The sequence below is a fragment of the Felis catus genome, chromosome A2, assembly GCF_018350175.1.
Source record: "Felis catus isolate Fca126 chromosome A2, F.catus_Fca126_mat1.0, whole genome shotgun sequence".
NCBI classification, from domain to species: Eukaryota; Metazoa; Chordata; class Mammalia; order Carnivora; family Felidae; genus Felis; species Felis catus.
Window position 1 is genome coordinate 69,222,493 of NC_058369.1, and position 26,083 is coordinate 69,248,575.

At 36.9% G+C, this 26,083-nt stretch overlaps 1 protein-coding gene across 4 annotated transcripts in view; it reads left to right on the forward strand.

Annotated features, from left to right (window-relative positions):
* The window catches only part of VSTM2A (V-set and transmembrane domain containing 2A), a 28,543-nt gene extending 20,876 nt beyond the window's left edge, over positions 1-7,667 (forward strand). For 2 of the 4 annotated variants that reach the window (XM_011280292.3, XM_019825254.2), the window contains exon 6: positions 5,424-7,667. In XM_011280292.3, the coding sequence (XP_011278594.1) occupies positions 5,424-5,512 (89 nt within the window). In that variant the 3' untranslated portion in view covers positions 5,513-7,667. The other 2 variants (XM_011280293.3, XM_011280294.3) reach the window with 2 other exon arrangements.
* The last annotated feature ends 18,416 nt before the right edge of the window (positions 7,668-26,083 follow it).

The following is a 26,083-nucleotide window of genomic DNA, read 5'->3' on the forward strand; positions in this document are numbered from 1 at the left end:
AAATAAAGACTGGAGTAAGACCGTGGAGCCACACAACTGGAGACAAATTGTTTTCTTTCTCTTTTCTTGTTCCTTTTAATTCCTGTAGATACTCACACAAGAGAAAGGAGAGAATTATGCCCAAATTTGTAGACAGATGCCCTGAATTGCGATTGTTCTCCGTATCTAAACCAATGAAAAGTTGTACTCACATAGGAAATTAATCCATCAGAAAATATTCACGGCCAAGGAAAAGTGGATATTTGAAGAGCTGGTAAAACTGCGATGGGATAAAGTGTCTAGACAGTTGTCTAAACGCTCCACCTGGTTCTTTGAATTCAATACCCATAGCCTCTTCTAATGCTTTTTCCTGGTAGACAAGTTAACTTTTTTAGCCCTAGGCTATCAATCTGAATTAAACAACTTGGAAAAAAGAAGTTCCTTAAATGTTTTTAAATGCTTATTTTTGAGAGAGAGAGACAGAGTGCGAGCGGTGGGGAGGGGAAGAGAGAGAGGGAGACATAGAATCTGAAACAGGCTCCAGGTTCTGAGCTGTGAGCACAGAGCCTGATGCGGGGCTCGAACTCACGGACCGCAAGATCATGACCTGAGCCGAAGTGGAACACTTAACTAACTGAGCCACAGAGACACTCATGGAAGAAAGAAGTTCTTAGAAAGAGGAAGGCATGGAAGAATGATGGTGGAGTCACCTTTTACTCAAATGTTTAAGTTAATCTGGATGAACCTTTAAGCTGTAAAAGTCTATAAAACGAAAAGGTTAAAATATTATGTCATTGGACAGTTGGTACACTATACAGAGCAAAACAAACTTTACTTTTGGGAAAACTAAAAGCCTGATGATGTTTTAATATCCAATATTTATCAATTTAGAGTTGGGAAAGAAACTTTAGATCAAACTTTTTTTTTTTTTTTTTTTTTTTTTTTGCTCTGAAGTATGTTACTGGCCAGTGCATTTTCTCTGAAAAGATTAGTGTATATACAAATAATAGCTTCACATCTTGATGTAACAGATGTGGAGACCATGGAGCAAGGCTGTTTGCCTTAGGGAGTTTCAGAAAAAAAGGATGTCCTTTTTACAAATTTTTTTAATGTTTTATTTTATCTTTGAGAGAGAGAGAGAGAGAGAGAGAGAGAGCGCGCGCGCGCGAGCATGAGTGGGGGAGGGGCAGGGAGCAAGGGAGACACAGAATCTGAGGCAGGCTCCAGGCTCCCAGGTGTCAGCACAGAGCCCGATGCAGGGCTCGAACCCATGAACCGTGAGATCATGACCTGAACTGAAGTTGATTGAGCCACCCAGGTGCCCAATCCTTTTGTTTGTTGGTTGGTTGTTTTTAACATTTATATATTTAGAGAGAGAGTCAGAAAGAGAGAGAATGCATGCATGCGTGTGCACAGTGGAGGGACAGAGAAAGAATCCCATGTAGGCTCCGCGCTGTCACCACAGACACTCACTTGGGGCTTGATCCCACAGACCACCTGACCCAAAATCCAGAGTCAGACCTGCTTCTGGGCAGGACGCTTAACCCACTGACTTGTGTCCTTCCAAGCTGATCTGACTTGCCTCCCTGTTCCTTCCATTTCTGTACTTTACCACCTATCGTCCATGTAACTTAGGGTGAGTTATTCCAGGTCGCTGAGTTGCATGTTCTTGACCTGTTTGTCTACTATACAGAACTGTCTAGAGGGCGAACTAAGACAAGGTATGCAAATTCCCTGACACATCGTCGAGGTCCGATGCACGGTAGTCATTTTGGGAATTGATGTGAACGAGAAGAGTGATGCCACGTTGTTAAATATGCCCAGTGCCTTCCAGCCTCCTGACCGTGGGTGCCGGAAAGAGATGGCAGTACAGATGGACTAGTTTAAAAAGGAAGGTGCTAATAGGGAGCTAAGTTCTTCCATCTGGCAGACACCTCAGAGGGGCAGGGCACACTTTGCCGTCTGGAAAGTTGTAGTGAGTTAAATGAGGCAGGAAGATGCAGGACTGAGCTGAACCCAACAGTGGTTTCCACCATGCGGGAGAACTGGGCACCATCTGCACGGGACTGCGGACAATGCCAAGGTCTCACTGCCGTGCCCTGATTGGTAGTTTTTCAGGTCGTTTTGTTTTTTTAAAAGCAATGGAAGGAATTTTTTGTTCTTCTCTGAAATAATAATTACGGTTAAGACAAAATATTTGAAGCCTTTTCTTTTTTTTTTTTTCTTTTTTCCTATTTCTCCTCAGCCAGACTCGTTTGTCACAGTCAGCCTCTTGAGAAATGCCTGCTTGTCGACATCTCAGGGAAGGTGATGCGACAATGGGTATTGCATGAGGTCTAAAAAAAGCTGAGAATTGGAAGCTAGTTTCTTGCACTCCTTAGACATCTAAGAAGATTTCTTAGACTTTTCCATTTGCAAAAATGGAGAAAATGTCTTGCCTGTCTTACAAAGGCGTGGGGAATTACACCTGAGAGAGCACCATGGAAATCTTAAGCATAAAACCAAACGGAAGTCGTCATTATTAAATAGAAGTGAAGGACATTACGAAATGGCATTCTGAGTCATAGAGAAATCTTTAAGTTCTATTAGCCTGCTCTTCATCCGGGCATGTTCTCTTGTGCATTTTCTTCACACAATTGAGATAATGGTATCTCTCTTCTTTACAGCGTATTTTGTGTTGGGCACAAAAGTTTTAAAATTCTCCAGGCATTGTTTTAGACATTGAGAGTCGTAAAAAAATTGCTAAAGTTTTGCCCCTTGCCTTTAATGAGCTTGCAATGTAATCCGTGAGATAAGATATGAATATAATGAATTCTTCTTTCAGGGGTCAATGTAAGCCATGTTAAGGCCATTGGAGAGGCAAAGCCAATACACTGTGAAGTTCAGAGGGCGGGAGATAACAGCTAGCTGGTGCGGACACACAAAGTGGATGCAGGGTTTTTGAGGGGAAGAGTGGCTTGAATTCATGGTCCTATGAGGAAATAGCAAGTTAACCTGCTTCTGGGCATAAGGCAGAAGAAACCTCAATAATAATTAATTAATAATTAATTAACCTCCCAATAATCGTCATAGTCTCACAAAAGTGAGATGTTTCTATCGGTGAAGATAAGAATAAAGCGTGATGAGCGGCCAAAGTTTTCTTTTTGCAAAATAATAATAATAATAATAATAATAATAATAAAATTAACACTCTAGAAAAGAGCATAACATGTTTGGTAATAATGTAGTACTCAGAATAGTGTACATCCGAATGGAAAGGACTATGACGATTATTTGTTAAAACTACACAGGACAAATGACAGCATTTAAGAGTCTTGTATTTTACTAAATCTTTGGGATTACAAAGATAAAGGAGCACATATCTCTTCATTCAAGACGTAAAACAGAAAGAAGAGAAAAACGATCAGTGATTTGATGATAAAATTGCTGTCAAATCTAACGTACAGGGGGAAGGAGGGACGTTTTACAATTGGCCTGACAGCAATACATTTCATTTAATAGAAATATGCTAGGAAATGCATGTACCTAGAGCAGATGAATGATTACGAGCTGAAAAACAAACAAATGCAAAAACAATACCATGTTACAATGGCACATTGCCTGTGTGAGGGCAGTTCAGAAATTTAGTAGCCTTAACATACTCTACGGTCTGCAGTTGAGTTTCTTTCTAATTATACTACTTGTGTCAATCTTGTTTTAACTTGCACATGCTGGACAGAGTATGGTTGGAAGTGTTGGGTCAAAATGCAGTAGCTGTTCCCTTCATATCTTTTGGGGAATGGTGGGCTTAGACATCTCCTCTGAAGGGTTGATTATTTGAGAAAGGGGCAACATGGTACACACACAGGTTGAGCAAGTGTGAACCAATTTGCAGTGACCATGTTGAAAAGGAAACTATTACTTCACACAGTACCTTCTCTGAAGAGTGAGTTGTTTTACTGCTCTTAGCATTGTTTAAACCTTTATTCAATACCCGACATACTTTGTGTCACATCAAAAGCAGTTAGCTATTACTAAAGGAGTCATGTAATCATTTCTTTTCTTTCTTTTTTTCTTTCCTTTTTTTTTTTTTTTTGATTAAATGAGTCCATGTCAAAGAATTTCTCTTCAAAAGCTAACAAGAATATATATTTAATTTTGGAAAGCTCTGATGCTAACGGTTCTACATAGATTGACTATATTTTCCTTGCATGAGCTGCACATGACCTACGCTATCACTTTTGCATTTTTGAACCTTCTTACCCAGCCTGAGTAAAGGCACTCTCCGGAGACTCACCATTAACCTCGGGGTCTTCAGGCACTAGGTTTCTGTGTGGAGATACTGTGTTAAATATATGGCTCACTTACCAAACAAGACGATCAATGGTAGTGACCTAACCAAAAAATGGTAATTTTGGCCTACTAAATGTGAGCATGTGTTTCTGCCTCAATGTTTATCATTGCCAATGTGGACCTGAACACGCGTTAGCAGAAATGTTCCAAAGAGTGAATTTCCCTACCCTTATCCTTTCGAACAGTTTCAACCTTTCTCCAATTAAAAAAAAAAAAAAAGAAAGAAAGAAAGAAAAAAGAAAAAAAAAGAAAGACAGAAAAAAACAAAAACCAAAAAAAAAAACAAAAAAAATAACGAAAGAAAATACTTTGAGCCTCATCACATTTTTGTCTTCTTACAAATAAAGGTATTTCATACATAATTAGCTAGAAGCTTACTGTATAAAATGCATGAAGAATAAAATACATAAATGCAATGTAGTTCTCCCTCTTACATTTTCCCCAAGCTCTTTCAAAAATTTCCAACTCTTGATAGCACTAACTTTTCCTCAGATCTCCAAGATAAACAATTAAGAAAGATCTTTCTCTAGAACAAAATGCCCCTAACGCACCCACCCCAGAACACAATTCTCCCCACCCACGAGACGCCTGTTGCTCTCAGTGTTGGGTATACTCCTGTGGTTTTGTGCTTATGCGGTAGTAAAACAGGTTACGTGTGTTTTCGGTACCAATAGAGGGATAACGGAATGACTATAGGGAATGATCCGTAAAGAATTCCTTGAGGGAAGAGTATTTGGATCTGTTCCTCTCAGTGTTCCCAACCATGGGATGGCATTGTTTGAAAACAGACAAAACAAACAAGACCAACTTCCTGGGACTGAAATACTTTGTATGTGTTGTTATTTGCAGTGCATGCCAAGACATTCATGAGCACCAGAGCCAAGCTGGCGAGCTAATTAAATATATATATGTATGTGTTTAAAACAGCCTAATAAGGAGCATTGGAAATCTTCAAGATGAGCGAATATCTTATAACTTCTTCCGCAGGTGCAAGGATGATAGCTACAAGCCATGGACTTTCTGTCCTGCTTCTTGTTTGTGGCTTTGTGAAGGGTGCTTTGCTTTAATCTAAAGTGCTGACTTTTTTCCAATATCACTTTCTCTTCTTAAAGCAAAGAGCAAATCGCCTGTAAAATCTACGGAGCGGACAGCAAAGTTGACCCTAAACTCCAAGCACCATTCTGCACCCACTGTTCTCTAATTACCTACCCAAGGAGCGCCTGCTTCCGGAAGCATAAACGAAGAGGCTATCACACGCTTTGTTCATAACATTTTCTTGGGCAAATCACTGATCTTTTATTTCAAGAAAATTAGTGTGAAGTGATAGGACATTTTCTAATAGCAAGATCTATTTTTTGTTTTCGTTTTTTCTCTTCTTTCGGCTGCTTAAAGCATCATCTCGCTGACTGCTCAGGGGTTGGCCCGAACGTCATCGATATAGTAAATATTTCCTATGGATACCACTGATTTCCTACTAAAAGACACATTATCTGCAGGAAGGAAACAGAAATCAAAAAGCTACAGAACATAAGCTATCATCAAACGAAATCCCCATCTTGGGGCAACAACAAAATCATCAACACTGCGTGTCAACAAGGAGAACGTTATTTTAAATAAGACATGATAAAAGAAGGATTTTTTTTTAATTTTCTTTTTTTTCCCTTGGATTTTTTTTTTCTCCTTCTTCTTGATTATAGTTTTTGTTCAATGGTGGCAAGTGCTGATTACGGCCAATCCCTGTCAATCCTGGGAGGTTTATATAAATACATTTTGAGTGTTCTATATTTCAATGTATTTTAATTCATTTTGCAATTCCTGTATATGCAAACTTGAAAATTCTGTAAATTGCTTCTAGTATGTGTGATATAACTTCAAAGTAGGTAGACTATGACCCTCATGCAAGCTGATTTTTATCATTATATATATAAATATATACATATAGAGATCTATATGTTGGGTCACCAACCAACTTTTTTTAGATAACACATTTGTTTTTCACTTATGATTCATATATTGGTGTGAATTTTGTAATGCATTGTTTCACTTCCACAGGTCTGACAGCTGCAGGTGGTCTCTGTTGCCCTCTGCTTCCTTCTGGAAAATGCATATTCAAAATTGTATTGGTCTCTGATAAATGAATTACTTTTGTTGTGTGTATGCTGTGTTGAAATTTGCTATGTTCCTTTATATATGGTGTTTATTGAGGTTTGAGGGTCTCTTGACTCTGAAGAATGTACACTTTCTGGTTTTGACAGCTATCCCCACATGATTATCATCATTATTGTTTTCAAAAAGCAATGTTGCTTCTAGAAAATTTGCCTTGGAGGTGAATGTGGAGAAGGTGAAGTGGTCACCATGATTCCCTAAATTCATGGAAGAACACTTCTTGCTGTGGCTAAAAATGCTGCTTCCTTTGACCTTTATGAATTTTTGTAGATTTGTCATTCTGTTATTTGCTGCTAATTATATTTTAATGCCTCCTAATTAAAAATTAAAATTTGGTTGTTGGCTAAATATAATATGCAAAAGATGACTGCGAGTCTCCAACGAAAGAAGATAATGTGTTCAAGTTTTCACTGGTTAAGTGAATTACAATTTTAAATATTTCTTTCTTATTTTTTGGCTTTATGATAATTCAGATTATTTCATTTGGAAACTGTTTTCTACGCTGGCAAAGAATGATAGGCAAAACTACTAATGTGCTCCATATACACTATGGAATACGTACAGGTTGAGATAGAAATGACCTAAGTTTTCCTTCCAGAGAGATTCTTCCATTCCCTTTCATAACAAAACCAGAAGATCATCTCTGTAGGACCAGTAGCTGGCAGGCTGAGGTCCTAAACTGAAGCTTGAAGGCAATGAATACCTCTGCTTTTCAAAGGTAAATGCATTGATTTTCCTGCACTTCAATTACAAGCAATGCGCATATTTTCATATTATCTTAACATTACCTTTGAGAAATAATGTTTCAGGCTAAAACTTTTATTGACATTTTTCTTGTCCATTTGGTTTATGATTTCAGTCTAATGAGAAAAATAAATAAAGGATTTGATTGCGCTATTTTATTAACCTAGAAATTTATTTTCTTTCAAAATTTAATACTTCAAATGCATAAATTAATGGTAAGGTAAATATTAATTGAGTCTATCTGGCCTCTAAAGATCACATACATTCAAGCGTAATTTAGCATACTGATTCTAATTCAGTCAGGCTGGGAAAATCCACCATGTAATTTTTTTACCCAAAGTTCAGGTCATGAGATTGGTCAACTCTAAAGCAAGACAGATGTGTATCTGTTATCAATGATGTTTACCATGCTCGCTCGTAATAAAGGATATATGCTGGCTTGGGAAGAATTCTCACTAGATTCATTGTGTCAGTGTCCAAAATAATCAAGTCTTCTCTGTCAGTGCATTACCAAGAGTCTGGCTCACCCGTGTCTGTGAGAAAGAACATGATACACTGTATCTCCAAACTCGAAAAGTTAATGTGTAACCTTAAATATTGGAACAGAAGCCTTTAAAAATTAAAGAGTATCTCTAGTGGTTTTCACCTTGTATTGCTCTGGGACTATTCCTCATAGGTAACCATGATTCTAGAAATAAAGATTGAAAAATAAGTTATATGACTTTCTCAACCTTGACTTCTAAGGTTATGCAACGTTCTTTAGAAGAGAAAGTCATAAAAATTTGAAATTGCTTACTTGAATTCAAATCAGATTCTTTCGTTCTTTCTTAAAGACTTACACATTGCTTACAAATGAAACAATACAAATGCCAACACTTGAGGATAAAATAAGGTAATAAAAATCATCTAAAGCAGGAGATCTTATTCTGAGTTAGTAAACAAGCTAACTGGGTAGAGTCTATGGATCCACTAAAATTTTATGCGTATTTTTGCATACGTGTATTTGGTTTTCTTTGAAGCTTTCTTTAAAATTCCAGTTAGTTAACATACAGTGAAATATTAGTTTCAGGTATAGAATTAAGTGATTCAACACTTCCATAAGTCACCCTGTACTCATCACAACAAGTGCACCCGTTAATCCCCATTACCTATTTCCCCCATCCCTCCACACCTCCCCTCTGGTACCCATCAGCGTGTTCTCCATAGTTAAGAGTTGATTCTTAGTTTGCTTCTCTCCCTCTCTCTCTCTCTCTTTCTCCCTTTGCTCATTGGTTTTGTTTCTCAAATTCCACATATGAGTGAAATCATATGGTATTTGTCCTTCTCTGACAGACTTATTTACGTAGCATGATACACTCTAACTCCATCCATGTCATTGCAAATGGCAAGATTTCATTCTTTTTGATGGCTGAGTAAGTTCCATTGTGTGTGTGTGTGTGTGTGTATATGTGTGTGTGTGTATATATATATATATATATATATATATATATATATACCATTTCTTCTTTATCCATTCATCAGCCAATGGACATTTGGGATCTTTCCATAGTTTGGCTATTATAGATAATGTTGCTATAAAATGAGGGTGCATGTATCCCTTTGAATTAGTCTTTTTGTATTCTTTGAGTAAATACCTGGTAATTCAGTTGCTGAGTCTGTGGGTAGTTCTATTTTTAATGTATCGAGGAACCCCCATACCGTTTTCCACAGTGGCTGCACCAGTTTGCATTCCCACCAACAGTGTAAGAGGGTTCCCCTTTTTCTGAATCCTCACCAACACCTGTTGTTTCTTGTGTTGTAGATTTCAGCCATTCTGACAGGTGTGAAGTGATATGTGTGTATTTGTTTTATGGCTGAGGTCCCTTGCATTCACTGTTTCTGAAAGTGATTTGATTATGGTTTGCCGGTCCCACAGAAGAATGCTTAGACATTTCTGAGCACCTAAAAGGACCTGATTATTATTTTAAACTAATTTGCCTTCAAGTCCTTGGAAGCAAGACATGTTTAGGGAAATAGTGGGTGTGTGTGTGTGTGTGTGTGTGTGTGTGTGTATTTGTACACAGATATTCATATGTATATAAGAAAACATTTATTTTTAAATCCAGAAAAAAAATTTCCTTTAAATTTATCATATACTGCATGGAATAACAGATATAAGATGATGTGTGTTTTGTTTTCGTTTTTGTTTTAGAGCCAAAGCTAACAACTTAAAATACAATTTTACGAGATATACACAAATACTATTCAAATAAACAGTCTTGGTTTTGATCTTATATAAAAAACAAAATATTAAATATAACTTAGTAGTAGTTCCTGTAAGAAAAAGTAATTGCTAGAGGTGAATGTAATCTGAGGTCATTCATAAACTGATAATTTCATCTTGCAGTTAAGACTACACAGCTACAAAATAGACTTGCACATAATTTCAAATATGAAGCCCAAATCATTTTAATTTTAGAACTGCCCATTAATTAGGGTACAGTCTATCATTTAGGAAGTGTTACAGACCTTATGGTTTCACCTATGGAACGGGTAAAGGCCTTTCCTGTATATAGGGAGAGACAGACAGGAAACAACCAGAAACAAGGGAATATAAGCTAGTGATAAATTCTAAGAAGAAAACCCAGTAGGATGATATAAAGGAGTGTGAATGGAAGTAACCAGGGCAGGCTGCTCAGAGGAGGCAATATTTAAGCTTGAAAGACAAGAAGTCCCTCAGGCAAGGATCTGGGAGAAGCTTTCAGGGAAAGGAAACTTCCCTCAGGGGAAATCGATCTAGGCTGGCTCTTGCACTAGAAACACACAAGGGTGTAGTTAGTGAGGGGAGGTTGGCAGGAGATAAGATCAGGCAAGGGAGAGCCAGAGGAACTAAGCAAGGACAGAGGAATAGAACAGTTTGTGAAAATTCCAAGGTGAGCTATTATTCTGAGATCCAGACACAGGCTACATCTGGACTTATTGTATATACTTTAGCTTGTAAGCAAGACTCCTTTGGGAACAAAATTGAATCTCTCAAATAGTCAAGTTATACTTTTGTCTGGGGGCTCCGGGGTAGAGTAGGCATAAAGGAAGGTAACTACATTTTAATGCTAATTTACAATTTGATAACTTTGAGGAGGGAAAGAAAAAATTGGGGAGATAATCAGGACTGCTTCTGGTGTAGTACTGAACTGGTTATAATAATTACAAATATGATTTGAAGTAAAAACATGAATTATATGAACTCAAAGTGCAGACAGGCTGACTCCTAGACACTTGGTGTAACATAGTAATTAAAAAGGTAGAGGGAGGGGAAAATTCTGCAAGTGCACAGAAAAAAAAAATGATCAAAAAATAAAAAAATAAGATCATAGAGTCCTCCACAATACAAATCCCAGAAGAAAATGGATTACAGAGGAAAGTGGGGGAAATACTGTGACAAAATAATTTTTACTTAGTTGTTATATTTCCGTGATTAAAGAAATAAACAAAAATCATTCTGAGGTAGGCATGACTCAGAAAAATCACATTCATCTACTCTTCTTAAAGCTAGGCTTACTTACCTCCTATATGCTCCAAGAAAAGAATCAAATATGATGCTAAAAATAAATAGGCATAAGATAAACTGTCTACCATATGAACTTTGAAATTGTTTTCAATCTAAAGAGTCATTGAATATTTTGTTGTATTTTACTGTATATGAAAAGAAACAAAAGTTTCACAAAATAATATTTACCCTTATTGTGTGCCTGAAGTGAAACACACTCTAACATTTTCTATTTTGTTCTGTTTCTTTCTTTTTTGTTAACACTTGTCACACAACATTAGATTGATTTTACAACCCAAAAATATGAAAGAAATCACATTTTAATCCAAAATGTAATACAAAGGACAAGCATATCTAAATGGCAGTATATAATACAAAGAGCAGTAATCTAATTGAGTTCTAAACTCCTATGTCTTTAAAAACCAGGAAGTCAGCAATGACCCCAGGGAAAAAATGCATTGTCTCTCCTGTACTAAAGTGACATGACTCATATGAGGGGGTAAGGGATTAATAGGGTTATTGTGCATGTCTCTGGTCTTTTTGTTCTCTTTTGGGTTTGTGTCTTTCTCTTTTTCCGGCTTATTATCATCTGAACCCCTTCCTGTATTTGAGACATCCCTAACCCCAAGTTATAATTGCTAAGGTCCTCCAGAGGACAAAGCTTTGAGAGCTACATTGGAGAGATAGCATGCCAGCATGTTTGAAGTCTATTTCCATGGCTGTCCTCAGATACCTGAGAAATGGTGGAAGACATTAGAATATGGCATTTAACCACAAGAAGAAAGTCAGGTAACAAGCAGCAAACCCAAAGAGGTAATCAGAATGTTTTGAAAGAAGGAGATAGAAAAGCGGCCGTCTTAAAGATGCACTTGATTTGTGTGATCACCTTTTCTTGGAAACAGAGTTTTGAGCCACCATACCAAAGTCTCACTCCTCATTCAAACTCATTGCCAGAGTCAGATTCGTGAAATGGATCACGGGTCTCAACAATAATACTTCATGTGAATTCTGAGAACATTATTTTCAGCATCCCCTAAAGGACCTGAGACGTTTGGAGAGTAAGTGTGCATTGAAGAAAGAGAAATATTCAGACGTGGGGTGTTACTGGACAGTGACTCAGGACTAATACTGTGTCCTGGGATCCCTGACACGTCTAGTGGAAAATGAGGGAGGCAGGCAGTTCACAGAATATTTATCCTTATCTCTTATTGGCTATAGAGACCACTCTACCCACCTGCAGTCACTTCCCCAGCTCCAAAAAACACAGTTGAAATGTCTAATCAGAGCAATAGAAGAAAAACTCCACATCACTTCCCTGCCCAGTTAGCTAATAGACATGTTTTTGAAGGACCCTGGAATTTCTCCTCTTCACCAAAATAGTCAATAAGAAACAATAACAGAAAAAAAGTGACACTATTAAAGTCATGGATAAACCATTTACCTCTTTCTCTGGTAGCACAAAAGACAGCTGAGTCTTGAGTCGAGGCTATCACAAGCATATTTAGGTGATGAGTGCATTGTAGCTGCTGGTTCAAACATGGGTACTTACTGGAGCAAAGCAGCAGAACCCTTAGCACCTGTTCTGCAGTTAATAATTTGGTAATTTTCTGCTTTAGTGCAACTAAAATAAATAAAAGGATACTTTCATCACCTAGCAGAGATGAAAGTACCCCTTTGCCATCTTGCCTCAAAATTACATGGACTCTCCAGGTCTGAGCCACAATTTAGTTTTCCTCCTCACCAGCCCCTCAGAAATCCTATTGATCTATTATGTTGATGGCATTATGTTGATAAGATCTGGAGATCAGGAAAAAATAATGCCATGGAGACCTTAATAATACATGTACACTCTACAGGATGAAAGATAAACTCTAAGAAACATAGGGTTGTGGTAGCTTCAAGTATGCCTTTAAACATCCAAGGAAGTATAATTCCAGTTTTTCACAAAAACCTCAAGTGAGTAGAAAAGTGTAGCTTGTTCTCTGGTTCCCCTTATGAGACTAGCATTACCTTGCTAAAAAACCTCACAGTAACGGTGGAAAAAAGGAAAATTACAGGTAATCTAACTCATGAATATAGGCACAAAAATCAACCACAGAATAACAAAACAAATCCATATATATATATATATATATATATATATATATACACACACACACACACACATATATATATTTAGTTTGTTTTAATATTTATTTATTTTTGAGAGAGACAGAGTGCAGGGGAGGGACAGAGAGAGAGAGGGAGGCACAGAATCTGAAGCAGGCTCCAGGCTCTGAGCTGTCAGCACAGAGCCCGACGCGGGGCTTACACTCAAGAACAGTGAGATCATGACCTGAGCCAAAGTCAGTCAAGGCGCCCTATCATCAATATATAATATATCACATAGAAAAACATGGTTTATTTCAGGAATGCCCAGTTGGATACACCAACAATGAGATGCTCAATAGTCTTAGATTATAGACCCCAGAAGCAAAAACTGAGAGAGGATCTGAGTCTAATTGATTTATTGGGAGATTCAAGAACCATGAGTCAAAGAGAAAGAAAGAAGACAGAAGACAGATTGTGTTGTCAAGCCAGCTACCATTACAGGCAACTGACTAAGCACCTGGAATAAAACACACCTCAGAGTTATCACCATCCAAAGGAGAAGCTGGAGTATTTAAATGTCAACTTCTGCCACTCATTGGCTGAGGGTGGCTGGCCCTGTGGGGACGAAGGTAACAGGGTTCATTTCCAGCCGCTACAAGCCTGCCTTGGGCATGAGCAGAATAGCCTTTTGCAGTTTCCAAGACAGTCTTTAAGAAAAGAACTGTAGGGGCGCCTGGGTGGCGCAGTCGGTTGAGCGTCCGACTTCAGCCAGGTCACGATCTCGCGGTCCGGGAGTTCGAGCCCCGCGTCGGGCTCTGGGCTGATGGCTCAGAGCCTGGAGCCTGTTTCCGATTCTGTGTCTCCCTCTCTCTCTGCCCCTCGCCCGTTCATGCTCTGTCTCTCTCTGTCCCAAAAATAAATAAAAAACGTTGAAAAAAAATTAAAAAAAAAAAAAAAAAAGAAAAGAACTGTAGATATTGGCAGGTAAGGAATTTGCTTGAACATATGGAAGCGCTGAGCCCCACGCCATAGGGACCACAACAGTTCCTGTGACAACACTGACAAAATAAAAAAGTATGCACATATCTCAGGAGATGAAAGAAAGGCATCTGATGAAACTCAACATCCGTTCATGATTAAAAACTTGAAAAGTCCTTCCTTACCCTGGTAATGGGTATTCTCAAAATTGTTGCAGCAAATACCATACTGCGTTATGGCACATTGGATATTTTTCCTTTATACTCAAAATTGAGGAGCAAGACAATAAAACCCACTATCCCACATATATTTATTATATAAGTATGTTTTCAGAAGCATTTTAATGATCCATAGTTGGAAAGAACACCAATAATCATTAATAGTAACATATATGTATATATACTATGTTCACAAAATAATATACTGGATAACAAAGAAAATACTTTAATTAGGGCTATTTACAACATTACGGATGAATTTTAAATCTGTAATGGATACCTGAATGATTAAAGACATAAGATATACTTATGGTAAGATTTCTGTTTATACAAAATGCAGAAATAAGTAAAATTGAACCGGTGTCTGAAGCATGTCAGAAAATTTCTTCTACAATGAAGAAATATGTCACACCTTATCCTTCTTAATACTAAAAAGAGTCCCATGTTTCATGGGCCTGTTTGGATTTTGTATACACACACACTATGTGTGTCTGCTGTGCTGTTCCGAATTATTGAGTGACCTGAAAGTTTGCCAGGTTTGAGTGCAAACCAGAGGAAAAGAAGGCTTCTTATATGGTCCAGGCCATGAAGCAAATAGATCTGCCCATTGATACTTACAGCTCTACATGTCCAATTGTGTTCAAAGTATCTTGTTAATATATACGGGGTCGACTAAAAATCTTGCCAGAAGAATCACTATGAACATCACTTGATTTTTGTCGGAAAGCCATGCCTTCTATGGTAGTTTATTCCTTTGCTTTTAATAAACCATTTACCACTGCCCCCTGGGAGAGATTAAAGATAAGAGACCAGGAAATTATGCAACCTTCTGGAACTTAGTGTTATCTCTGAAGTCCAGCACACCACAACAGTCCACCATCATGTAGAAGAAAGTGTCTGAGAACATCCTAAAAGTACAAGTCATTGCATAAAAATGCCACACTGTCAGTTTCCATATTCCCACCATAAACGTCAATCCTCAATCAACCCACGTTGTAGTGTCATGAAGAATTAGTTCTCCATAAAGGAAAATGTTTACATTCAACTTACAGATGAGTTTGCAGCCCTTTTTAAAAGATATCTAGAGGCTATACAAAATTTGAAATATTCAACAGCATCCTTGACAATCAAAATTGTATTATACACCTATTTGTACACATTTAATGTGTATATTAGATAGCATATGATAAAGACAGCATTCTAAATCACTGGGGAAAAATGATTCTGTCAGCAATTGTGAGACAATTGATCAACTATTTGGGGAAAAAAATCAAGCAAAATAAAGTTAGGAAAGAGTCAATTAAATGGCAATATAAAACTTAAACTTCATTTAGGCAAAAATTCAAACTCAAAAGAAGAACTAAGGGAAAAAGTGCTTCAATATTATGATATGCCTAAAATATCCTTCCTTATTTTTAAAACTTATGTAAATCAGAAAGCAAAAGAAAAGCATCTCAGCTTTAAAAAGCAGGGGGTAAATAATCAATGTTTTTCAAGAAAAGAAATATAAATAGCCAATATATATGAAAATATTCAATCTCACTAAAAATAAAAGAAAGCAGGAACAACATGATCAATGTTTTATAAACATACATCTGAATTTGAGGAAAATGAATGTTCTTAAATGTTTTATTACGAAACAAGAAAAAAACTGGATAAATTACATTCTCAACCCAAGAAGGTAAAAATTGTCCTTTAAATGAACCAGAGGATAAGAAGAAATAATAAGGATAAATATAAAAATAACAAATGATATAATAGAAAAACCTTAAAGCGCAGCTATAAGGAAAAGTTGTTTGAATAAACAATAAAATAGGCAAAATTCTGGGTGGTAGGGAAAAAAGTGGAAGAAAATAAAATGTGAAGACCAAACAAAAGACAAGACACTGAAAATTACAAAAGACTATAAAATACACGTCTGATTATCTATAGTAGGTTCAGTGGGATAAAAAGCTCAGAATGGCGAGTAGCAATCTCAACTGCCAATTCAATGAAGCCCTAGGTATGCTGGTGGAGGCCTACGTCCTTTGAGAACCAAAATCTCCAAAAGAGCAAAATAAGGAGCCACTCTCGCTTCCAGCCTTGTTTTCTGGACCCTTACATGCTGGCCTTGGGAAAATCAGCACCACATATCAGATGCTGATTCAAATCATATATGATCTTTCCGGATGTTGATACCAACTGGGGCATAACAGAGTCTCAGTGGGCCATGTCTCTGTTTTCTCGGGCCGGCTGCTACTGGGTGGTGGGGTATGGGGTAACACCAGTGGATTCTGTGCACATGCATCCTTTGGTGTATTTCTGCTGTAGAATAATTCCTTGATCAGAGGTAATGTTGGGATGATAGCACTGGCAAAAGCATTACCTAGGAGACAGAAATTCATGTACAGAATTCTTATATGTTCCTGATATAACAAATGATCATTCCCTCCACGATGGAAAGAATCCAATGTAATCAACCTCCTACCTCCCAGGTCTTCCTGGCAATGGTGCCAGGGGCTTGGCACTGGTTTCTACTATAAGCAAGATGGATGCTCAGCAGTGTGGCAGCACTAAGCAGCCTTTATGTGGGGAAGCCCCAGTCAGTGAGCCCAGAGAAATGTATTAATATAAGATGACATAGCATACCATAAGATTGTAATACAGCTAAGAAATGATCACCCCTATAGGTGAAAATTGATAGTTCATAAAGTTCAAAATTCTTTTCAAAACCTCTTTGCAAACTTGGATTTGAGAGATATTTTCTCAGTAAAATGAACAAAATCTATCTTAAGCTAACAACAGAACATACTATTAGAATTTAAATACTATAAACATGTTCATCAAGCTAAGAAACATAACCAGGATCCCTGTTACCATTGTTTGATATTTGTGATTTGGTAATAGTGATTTGATCATCTAGCCAGTGTAAGATGCAAAAATAAGAAACAAATACTGAAAAGAAGAATACACTCATCATAATTTGGAGACGAATAATTATCTACCTAAAAGCACAAGAGGGCAAACTGGCATATTTTAAGCCAAGTAATTGACTATAAAATGACAAAAGACAGATATTAAAATACAAAACGGCATTTTCTACATGCCACCCAGAAAACCATAATGAAAAAATAAATGCATTCACATTGGCAACAAACACACAAATTAAATAAGAATAGCAATGTGAAGAAAGATGTCAGACCTAAATGAAGAAAAAAACAAAAATATTGAGGGTACAAAATTAATCATGGAAAACCATACCATATTACAGAAAAAGTCTTTATAAAGATGACAATCCTTCCCGAAGCCACACATTTCTAAACATATCCTAGCTAGATGTTGTTTTGTTTTGGAATTTTGCCAAATTATTTTAAGTTTGATCTTGAAAATGAAATGATGGAAGATAGCCAGGGGGGAAAAAATTAAGAGTAATGAATAAAGAGTTAACCTCCCAGCTAATGAAAGTACAATAATTAAAATAATGCAGTTTGGGCCAAAAAATGGACAGGAAGATAAATAGAACACGATGAATGTTCTAGAAATACTCAAGTGTATATAAAAAAATGCATGATAAAGATGATATGAACAAGCAACTGGGAAAGTGGAATTATTTAGTCAATAATTACTATTTGATGAATAAGTGGTTGCATAGTCAGTGTTCACCGTGGATTCATGAATATTCTAGGTGGATTAGACAATTAAATGAAAAAAAAGACAGATGAAAAAATTCATGAAAAACTTCTAAGCAGAAAGCATTAGAAATAAGCAATTATAAAGGAAATTAGCAGATAAAATATGGAGAAATATAAAATTTCTATAAGAAAAACAATTTTGAAAGGTAACATCTGGAACAGGCAAAAAAAGAAACAGATAAGTAGCTTATATCCTTAATAGTTAAGAACATCATAAATATGAAGACATTAACCCTCCAGTTGGAAAGTTGGCTACAGACACAACTATTAGACAGAAGAGTATATACTATATATATAATATATAATAATATATTATATAATAATATATAATAAGTGATATAGAGGAAATTCAAATAAGAGAAATTTTTTATAAAGCTATGCAAATATATTTGAAAATATAAACATGGAAAGAATATCGACATTAGATACTCTTTCCATTAACTCAATACCCTATACACATATATATTTCCCAGGTTATCGCTGGAATTTAGTGTTATGGAGAAAATGTCTGAAGCCAGAGTGAATTTTATTTTGGGGTTGGTCAGCTGATTTTTCCCCAGGAGCTTTTAGGACTTTTTTTAACCTTACTATTAAATTTGTTGTAAAGATAGTTCTTGTCTCACTTGAATTATCTGCTCAACCGTAGTTCAAATATCACTACCCTCTGTCATTTTTGTTGCTGGAACAAATAATAGAAATTTGAAATCTTTTGTTCAGAAAAACTGCTCTTAGCTTAAAGTCTGAACTCATGACAGTTCCCAAAGTGTGCAAGAACCTATACATATCCAAACTGCCATACTATTAAGCCCCTGTCTGACAATGAACACTTCATAGACAGTCCCCTTCAACCTGTTCTTAGAGTTCCAAAGTAATTTGCCCAGGTCCTGGCACATAGTAGGTGAAAAATAAGTATTTCCTTCTATTGTTACTTTTGATAACAAGGTCACTATAGAATAGCCCAGATCTCCATTTCTGTGTCATTACTGTGAGGCTCATTATTATACAGTAATCAACACATAGGGAAGCACAACACAGTGATGAGAAGGATGCTTCAAGTCAACACAATACCGAAGAAGAACAAAGTTGTAGGATGGACCCTGCCTAACGTCAAGACTTATTATAAAGCTACAATAATCAAGACAGTGTGGTATTGGCAAAACAGACAAATAGATCAATGGAGCAGAATTGACAGCCCAGGAATAGACCCACACAAATATGGTGAATGATTTTTCACAAGGCTATTCAATGAAGAAAGGATAGTCTATTAAATAAATGGTACTGGAACAACTGGGTACCCACTTGGAAAAAAAAAAGAACATAGGGGTGCCTGGGTGGCTCAGTTAGTTGAGCGGCTGACTTCAGCTCACATCATGATCTTGTGGTCTGTGAGTTCGAGCTCCGCGTCGGGGCTCTGTGCTGACAGCTCCGAGCCTGGAGCCTGCTTCGGATTCTGTGTCTCCTTCTCTCTCTGCCCCTTCCCTGCTTGTGCGTGCTCTCTCTCTCTCTCTCAAAAATAAATAAACATTAAAAATTTTAAAATAATAACAAAAAATAAAAATAAAATAAAAGCGTAATTGGGAGGGGCACCTAGGTGGCTCAGTCAGTTAAAGCCTCTGACTTTGGCTCAGGTCATGATCTCACCGTTCAAGGGCTGGAGCACCACGTCGGGCTCTGTGCTGACAGCTCAGAGCCTGAAGCCTGCTTTGGATTCTGTGTCTCTCTCTGCTCCTCCCCCACTTGAGCTCTGTCTCCCTCTGTCTCAAAAATAAATAAACATTAAAAAAAAATTTAAATAAATAAATAAATAAATGTTAAAAAAATTTTTTAAAAAGAAAAAAAAAAGAACATAGGTGCTAATCTTATACCTTTCCCAAAAATTAACTCAAAATGTATCTACAGGGGTGTCTGGGTGGCTCAGTCATTTAAGTGTCCGACTTCGGCTCTGGTCATGATCTCACTGTCTGTGAGTTTGAACCCCGTGTCAGGCTCTGTGCTGATGGCTCAGAACCTGGAGCCTGCTTCAGATTCTGTGTCTCCCTCTCTCTCTGCCCTCCCCCACTCACACTCTGTCTCTGTCTCTCAAAAATAAACACTGAAAAAAAATGTTTTTAATGCATCTACATATAAGACCTAAATGTAAAACACAAGACTATGAAACTCCCAGAAGAAAAAAAAAGTAGAAAACCACCTAGGTAACCATATATTTGGTGAAGAATTTTAGATACAACACCAGAAACATACTCCATGAAAGAAAAAATTGAAAACTTAGTTTACGAAAATTAAAAACTGTTCTGTGAAAGATAGTTACAAAAGAATATAAATACAAGCCAGAGAACAGAACAGAAAACATTTGTAAAATGCATATCTGACAAAGAAGTTATGTCCAAAACATACAAAGAACTCTTGAATTTTCATAAGAATGAAAACATATCATTTTAAATATGGGCAAGTGATCTGAGCAGGCACATCACCAATGAAAAAAATACTAATGGTTACTAAGTATATGAAAAGATGAATTCCAAGCTGAAACAATAAAATACCACTACCCACCTATTAGAATAGCTAAAATTCAAAACATTGACACCACTGATGCCAGTGAGAATGTGGAGTAACAGATACCCTCATTCATTGCTGGTGGGAATTCAAACTTGTACAGCCCTTTTGGAAGATAGTTTGACTGTTTCTTCCATAGCTAAACATAGTGTTACCGTATGATTCAGCAATTACACCCCCAAGTATTTACCCAAGTGAGTTGAAAAATCTTCCACGCGAAAATAAGCACATAAATGTGCACATTTACCCATAATCACCAAAAACTGGACGTGACCAAGGTATGCTTCAAAAAGTGAATGGATAAATAACTGTGGTCCATCTGTGCAGTGGAATGTAACTCAGCGATGGAAAGAAATTAGTAATCAAGCCATGGAAGGTGTAAAGGAACTTTACATGTATATTGCTAAGTGAAAGAAAAAGCTACATACCATGTGATTCCAAATAAATGATGTCCTGGAAAGACAAAACAATGGAGAAAGTAAAAGGTCAGTGGTTACCACGAGAGATGGATGGGGGGAGTGCCTGGGAATCTTAGTGCAGGGAAACTATTGTGTATGATATGAAACATATTGGGTAATGGTGGTTAAATGACATTGTGCATTTGTCAAAACACATAAAACTGTAGAACACAAAGAGTAGTTGGTAATGTACACTATAGGCATTAGTGAATAATAATGTATTGATAGGAGTTCACCAATTGTTACAAATATTACACTACTGAGACATGTGAATAATAGGGAAAACTAAATGGGGGCATGAGAAAGTATATCTTAGCTTTCTGTACCGTCTGCTCAGTTACCTGAAAACCCAAAACTTTTCTAAAAACTAAAATCTGTTCATTTAAAAAAGGTGACTGAGATGTTTTAAAATATGTCAACACAGTTTACTGTCTTTCGGAAAACAAAAATCAAGATACTCCAACTACAAACTGACTCAGCTTGACCAAAGTCAAAGATTTTGGAAGGACTGTAACAATCACTCTAAGATTATTTGTAAGTCTTTGAAACCACATGCCATTGTTACTAACATGACATGTTACTAACATGTCAAACGGTTAGTATCTTCAATTAAAAATTAAGCCAAACAACAATTAAATCTTCACTTACCAAGATGCATAATATATTAAAACCTTAAACTACTAAAATTTTTATGATGACAATTATACAAAGAAAACTATTCTATAAGCAATGAGCCCCTAAAGCACAACATCGTATGTATTTCTACATCATGCATAGTTAGGAATTCTTTTGCTGTGAGATTTCATTTCACCTGCATCTCAAATTCAAAGGCTTGAAAATGTGAATCATAGGTCTTTGGGTAGATGCTAGTGGTACATGGATTGTATCTTTGCATTCCTAATAGTAGTGTAGACTCTTACCTGGAGTAAAAATGCAATGCTTGCATGTAAATAAAGAGAGAAGAAAGGAGGAAGAAAAGAAAGCCAAGAAAGAAAAGGATGAAGAAGCATTGATTGGGTTCTTTATGCAAATGCCTGAGTTCTTTGTCTAAGCCTGAAGGAGCTCTTTGGGGAATCATAAAGATAGTCAAACTCTTCTGTATTCGACTTGGGTTTCAAATTTCTGAAAGTATACAGAAAATGTTAGATGTGCTGAGCTCATTTCCACCTCTACCTTATGCAGGTTTTTCTTAAACCATCTATTTTGTGTAAGTATTGTTTTAATGACAGTTATGGATGAGGCTGATGTGTCTAAAATAGTTTGTACACGAATACAGGAGTGCCTTGTTCTTTTTCATGAGAGCCTTGTTTCATTTTTAAATTGGCAGCGACAGCATATTTTCTCATATTCCTCAGCATGGGCACATACCTATTCCCAGCATGGTCGGAATGGTCAGGATTGGCACATCATTTAAATGTTTGTTGTGACACATCCTTGCATTTTATTATCTGTGATTTGAGGGTAAAGAATGAAAGCAATTTTCACAAGCTTCTAAAATGACAACTAACTGTAAAGACATCAAATGTGCTTTTACATGAGAGTGACACATCTTTCTGTTATATATTAATTTAATCATCCTTCTTTTCCTTACTCTTTCAGGGAGTAAGAGGATGAGAAAAAGGGACTCATAAATTTGAAAAGAATGGGTGTTTGGGCATTGGGAAATAAGTTTGCAAAGATAAGAATATACTCTTGGCATTGGACAGCGATAAAGATTGGCCCTGGGGGACCCATCTTAAAGCATTATAGAAAGAAATTCAATAAAAAAACTTTATAAGCTACATACTAATTATATCGACAGTATGAGAACTTGAAGAGATAACATTACTGATGCCAGAACTAAATTATCAGCAAAATTAGACTCTGAAATAGGTACTGATACGCTACTATTCATTCCAGGTCCAGTGCTATTCTCCATAACATGCAGTAGAAAATGTAGAGACTGAATAGCTTCATGAACTATTGCTACAAGGCATTAGCCTATCTATACATGGTGTAATGTCTACATGTTTATTGAAAAAGCCTCTAATAAATTAAGGAATTATAATTATATACAAATTATATGCATAATTATAATTATATGCAAACCATAAAGTATAAATAATTTGGAATTACAAAAAGTCACTTAATTTGTTAGATCCAGTTGGAAACCAGTGAATGCATCCAATGAATGGACAGCATGACTTTCCTTAAAACATTTCAATGTCTCTCATTTGTCGGTAGTCTAAATTACATAAGCAGGCAGTCAGGGGTCTCTGAGATCTGGATTCACCCTTCCACCTCACTCTCGTCCCTCAGTGATTCTTCCCAGATACCCTCTAGTCCAGCCAAAGCCTTATTCATCACACCCTTATACACAACAATCCACAGACACATGACTCAAGCCTAGGGGCCACACATCTCAGGCTGCTTCTAAAGTGTGTCTCCCCAAATGGCACCTGTCCATGCTATTGTTTTCAAGAAGCGGCAGGTGGTATGGGAATTCTATTGTAATAGTGTCCAAGGACAATGATGTCTGCACATTCCTCACCAGTAAGAATGCTATAGCTCTGTGATGATTTCTCCATCCAAAGAAGAGTTCTAACGAAGAAAATAAATACAAATAATAACACTGAAAGTCGCCTTTCCACGCCCTCTTTAGCATCTTTCTCCCATCTTGTCGCTCTTCCCTGCCTGTTGGCCTGCTCCAACCCCTGCCTATGTTCCCTACTCTCTGTTCATCATAGTCATTATTTTAAACTTCAAATTATTCCTCTGGGTTTGTATGTAGGGTGTTATTGTTATTGAGTGTGTTCCATTTTAGATGTCTCATTTCGAGACACAGACCTCAGGGAATTTAAATGACACGATCAAGACAGTGCAGAAGATGGGAAAAGACAGGATTCTAAGACACTGTTTCCTAAGCTGGTGTCTTTTCTCCCATTCCATGCTGCTTTCTACAAAACTGATGCCTTTCACCAAAGAAGTAACATGCCGGTGATGAGACACTTAACCTCCCTGATCCCCAATTTCCTCATCTGTCAGTGGGAATTATATGTCCTGCCCTGCCTATCTTACATGGCGGCTGCAAGGAGCAAATAAGATAATGCACGTGAAGGAGTTTCTGAAGCGCTAATAAAAAATTAAAAGTGTCACTTCATGATCTTCACCTGGAAAGCAGCTGAAGCGTACTGGGATTAAAACTACCAGGTTTAATCTCTTACTACATGGGTCCTTACTAGACACTGAATCGAGGTTTGGAATAAACTGACATCTGATTTGTGATTTCGCAATTTCCAATTAAAATGCCCTTCAAGGTACAAAAGAATAAAATTAAACATAGAATGGTCTCTAAGGTATCAAAAGAAGTATCAAACTCACAAAAGATTAAGAGCATTGAAGAATTCTTAGAAACGTTTTTCCTAAGACTACAATACCTTAGGATTTGAGTAAGAAAGCCGGTTGTGCCTAGATTAATCTGAAATCTCGTTAGAAAGTTCCAAAATAACGTCTATGAACACTGAGGAAGACACATTCTATTTCTAAAGACTGAGATTGACAGTTCGTGCATTGCCAGAATCTGTGAGGATTTCATATCAACCATCACATTAATGAATCTGGAGTTAGAGCCTCATTCACAGGCCTGCCCACTCACAGAGCAACCTCCAATCCTCCATGCTCCCTGCTGCGGTTCATAGCACTGCAAAGTCTATGAGGAAAAGAGCTGTGGGTCCTCTGTTGAGCTGTGGCTGCTGTGGGGTGGCTGGAGAGCTCCACTCTCCAAGCCAGAGCACTCGAATGGGAGAAGATGGGCAGAGTCCTGATGTCCTAGCAACCTGGGAACTGTGGGTTTTCATTCCCAACACCTTCTCTCCAGTGTCAACCGACAGATCAGGTGTCAGTGAAGGATGATGTCATTTCAGTCCAGCCTAGAACCACACTAGACCAATCCCTGGACATTTATGCAGGGGGTTTGCTCATCCAGCAGCTGTCGAAAAGAGGGAAAATTCATAAAGGGTCAGGGTGGAAGTCAGAAGGGCTGAGACTAATCAGAGTACCCTGAGAGCAGATAGTAGCCCTCGACAGAGCTTTATGAGTTCAAATTTTGCACAAAGAAAACTCATGTATAAATAAATTAAAAAACAAATGAACCAACAATAGTAGAACTTATTGAAAAGGATTCATGTTGGTCACAAAAATCAATCAGATACAAATGCTACCAGTAAATGGTAAAACAAAATAAAAATAAAAGTTGTAATATATAAAGTCCAACTATTTGTAAACAGTTCTAATATTTGCTCTCAAACAAATGACCTCAAACATGGGAAAATAATCTATCAGTTCGATTGTTATATAATTGAACTATTACTTTATTTAAAATTTTTTTTTCATGCTTATTTATTTTTGAGAGAGAGAGACAGAGCATGAGTGGGGGTGGGGCAGAGAGAGAGAGAGAGACAGAGAGAGAAAGAATCTGAACAGGCTCCAAGCTCTGAGCTGTCAGCACAGAGCCTGACGCGGGGCTCAAACTCACAAGTCTTGAGATCATGACCTGAGATGAAGTTGGACGCTTAACAGACTGAGCCACTCAGGCCCCCTGAACTATTATTTTAATGTGTAAAAGACATTTAAGGGTTTGTAACCTCAAGGAAAATTACTGATAAGTATAAAAACATGAAATTTTATGAAAAATATGATGATGATGATGGCTAATATTATTAGGTATTCACAATGTGGCAAGCATATTTCTAAGATATTTACATATATTAACTTCTTTCATTCTCATAAACATTTGATGTAGGTACTGCTTCTTTCCCCTTTCTTGGTTGAGGACACTTAGTTTCAAAGAGGTTAAGCAACTTATAAATTATTCAATGTTACAGAGAGATGATATGGCAGAATTGGGATTTAAAGCAATTCATTCTGGTTTCAAATTCTTGTGACTATATATGCATATACATATATTTCATGATTAATGCTAAAATGATATAAGCCAAAATGTTATTTATTGGTCATTGTTTTGAACTATGATATTACAGGATATTTGTAGAACTTCTTTTCAACCTAGTAATTTTTACTTATAAAAAGAAACAATGTACTACTCCTAAAATGTGAAAGTAAAGTCATTTTATTAAAAAAAATTATTACCATACACCCACACCAATGTAAGTGGTAGAAGCCATCTGTATAGTTATGTTGCCAAATCAAAATGGATTTTATGTATGTTAAAGGAGTATGTGGCTCAGAGCTGAGTTGTCACCAAGTTGACTCAACTTAGGGGACTCACCTTCCTACTCTTTTTATTTAGGGCTTCTTTAGCCCTTGACTTGAATTTTTAAAATTATCTAAAATAAATACACATTTATATATGTTTTAAATAACAAGGAG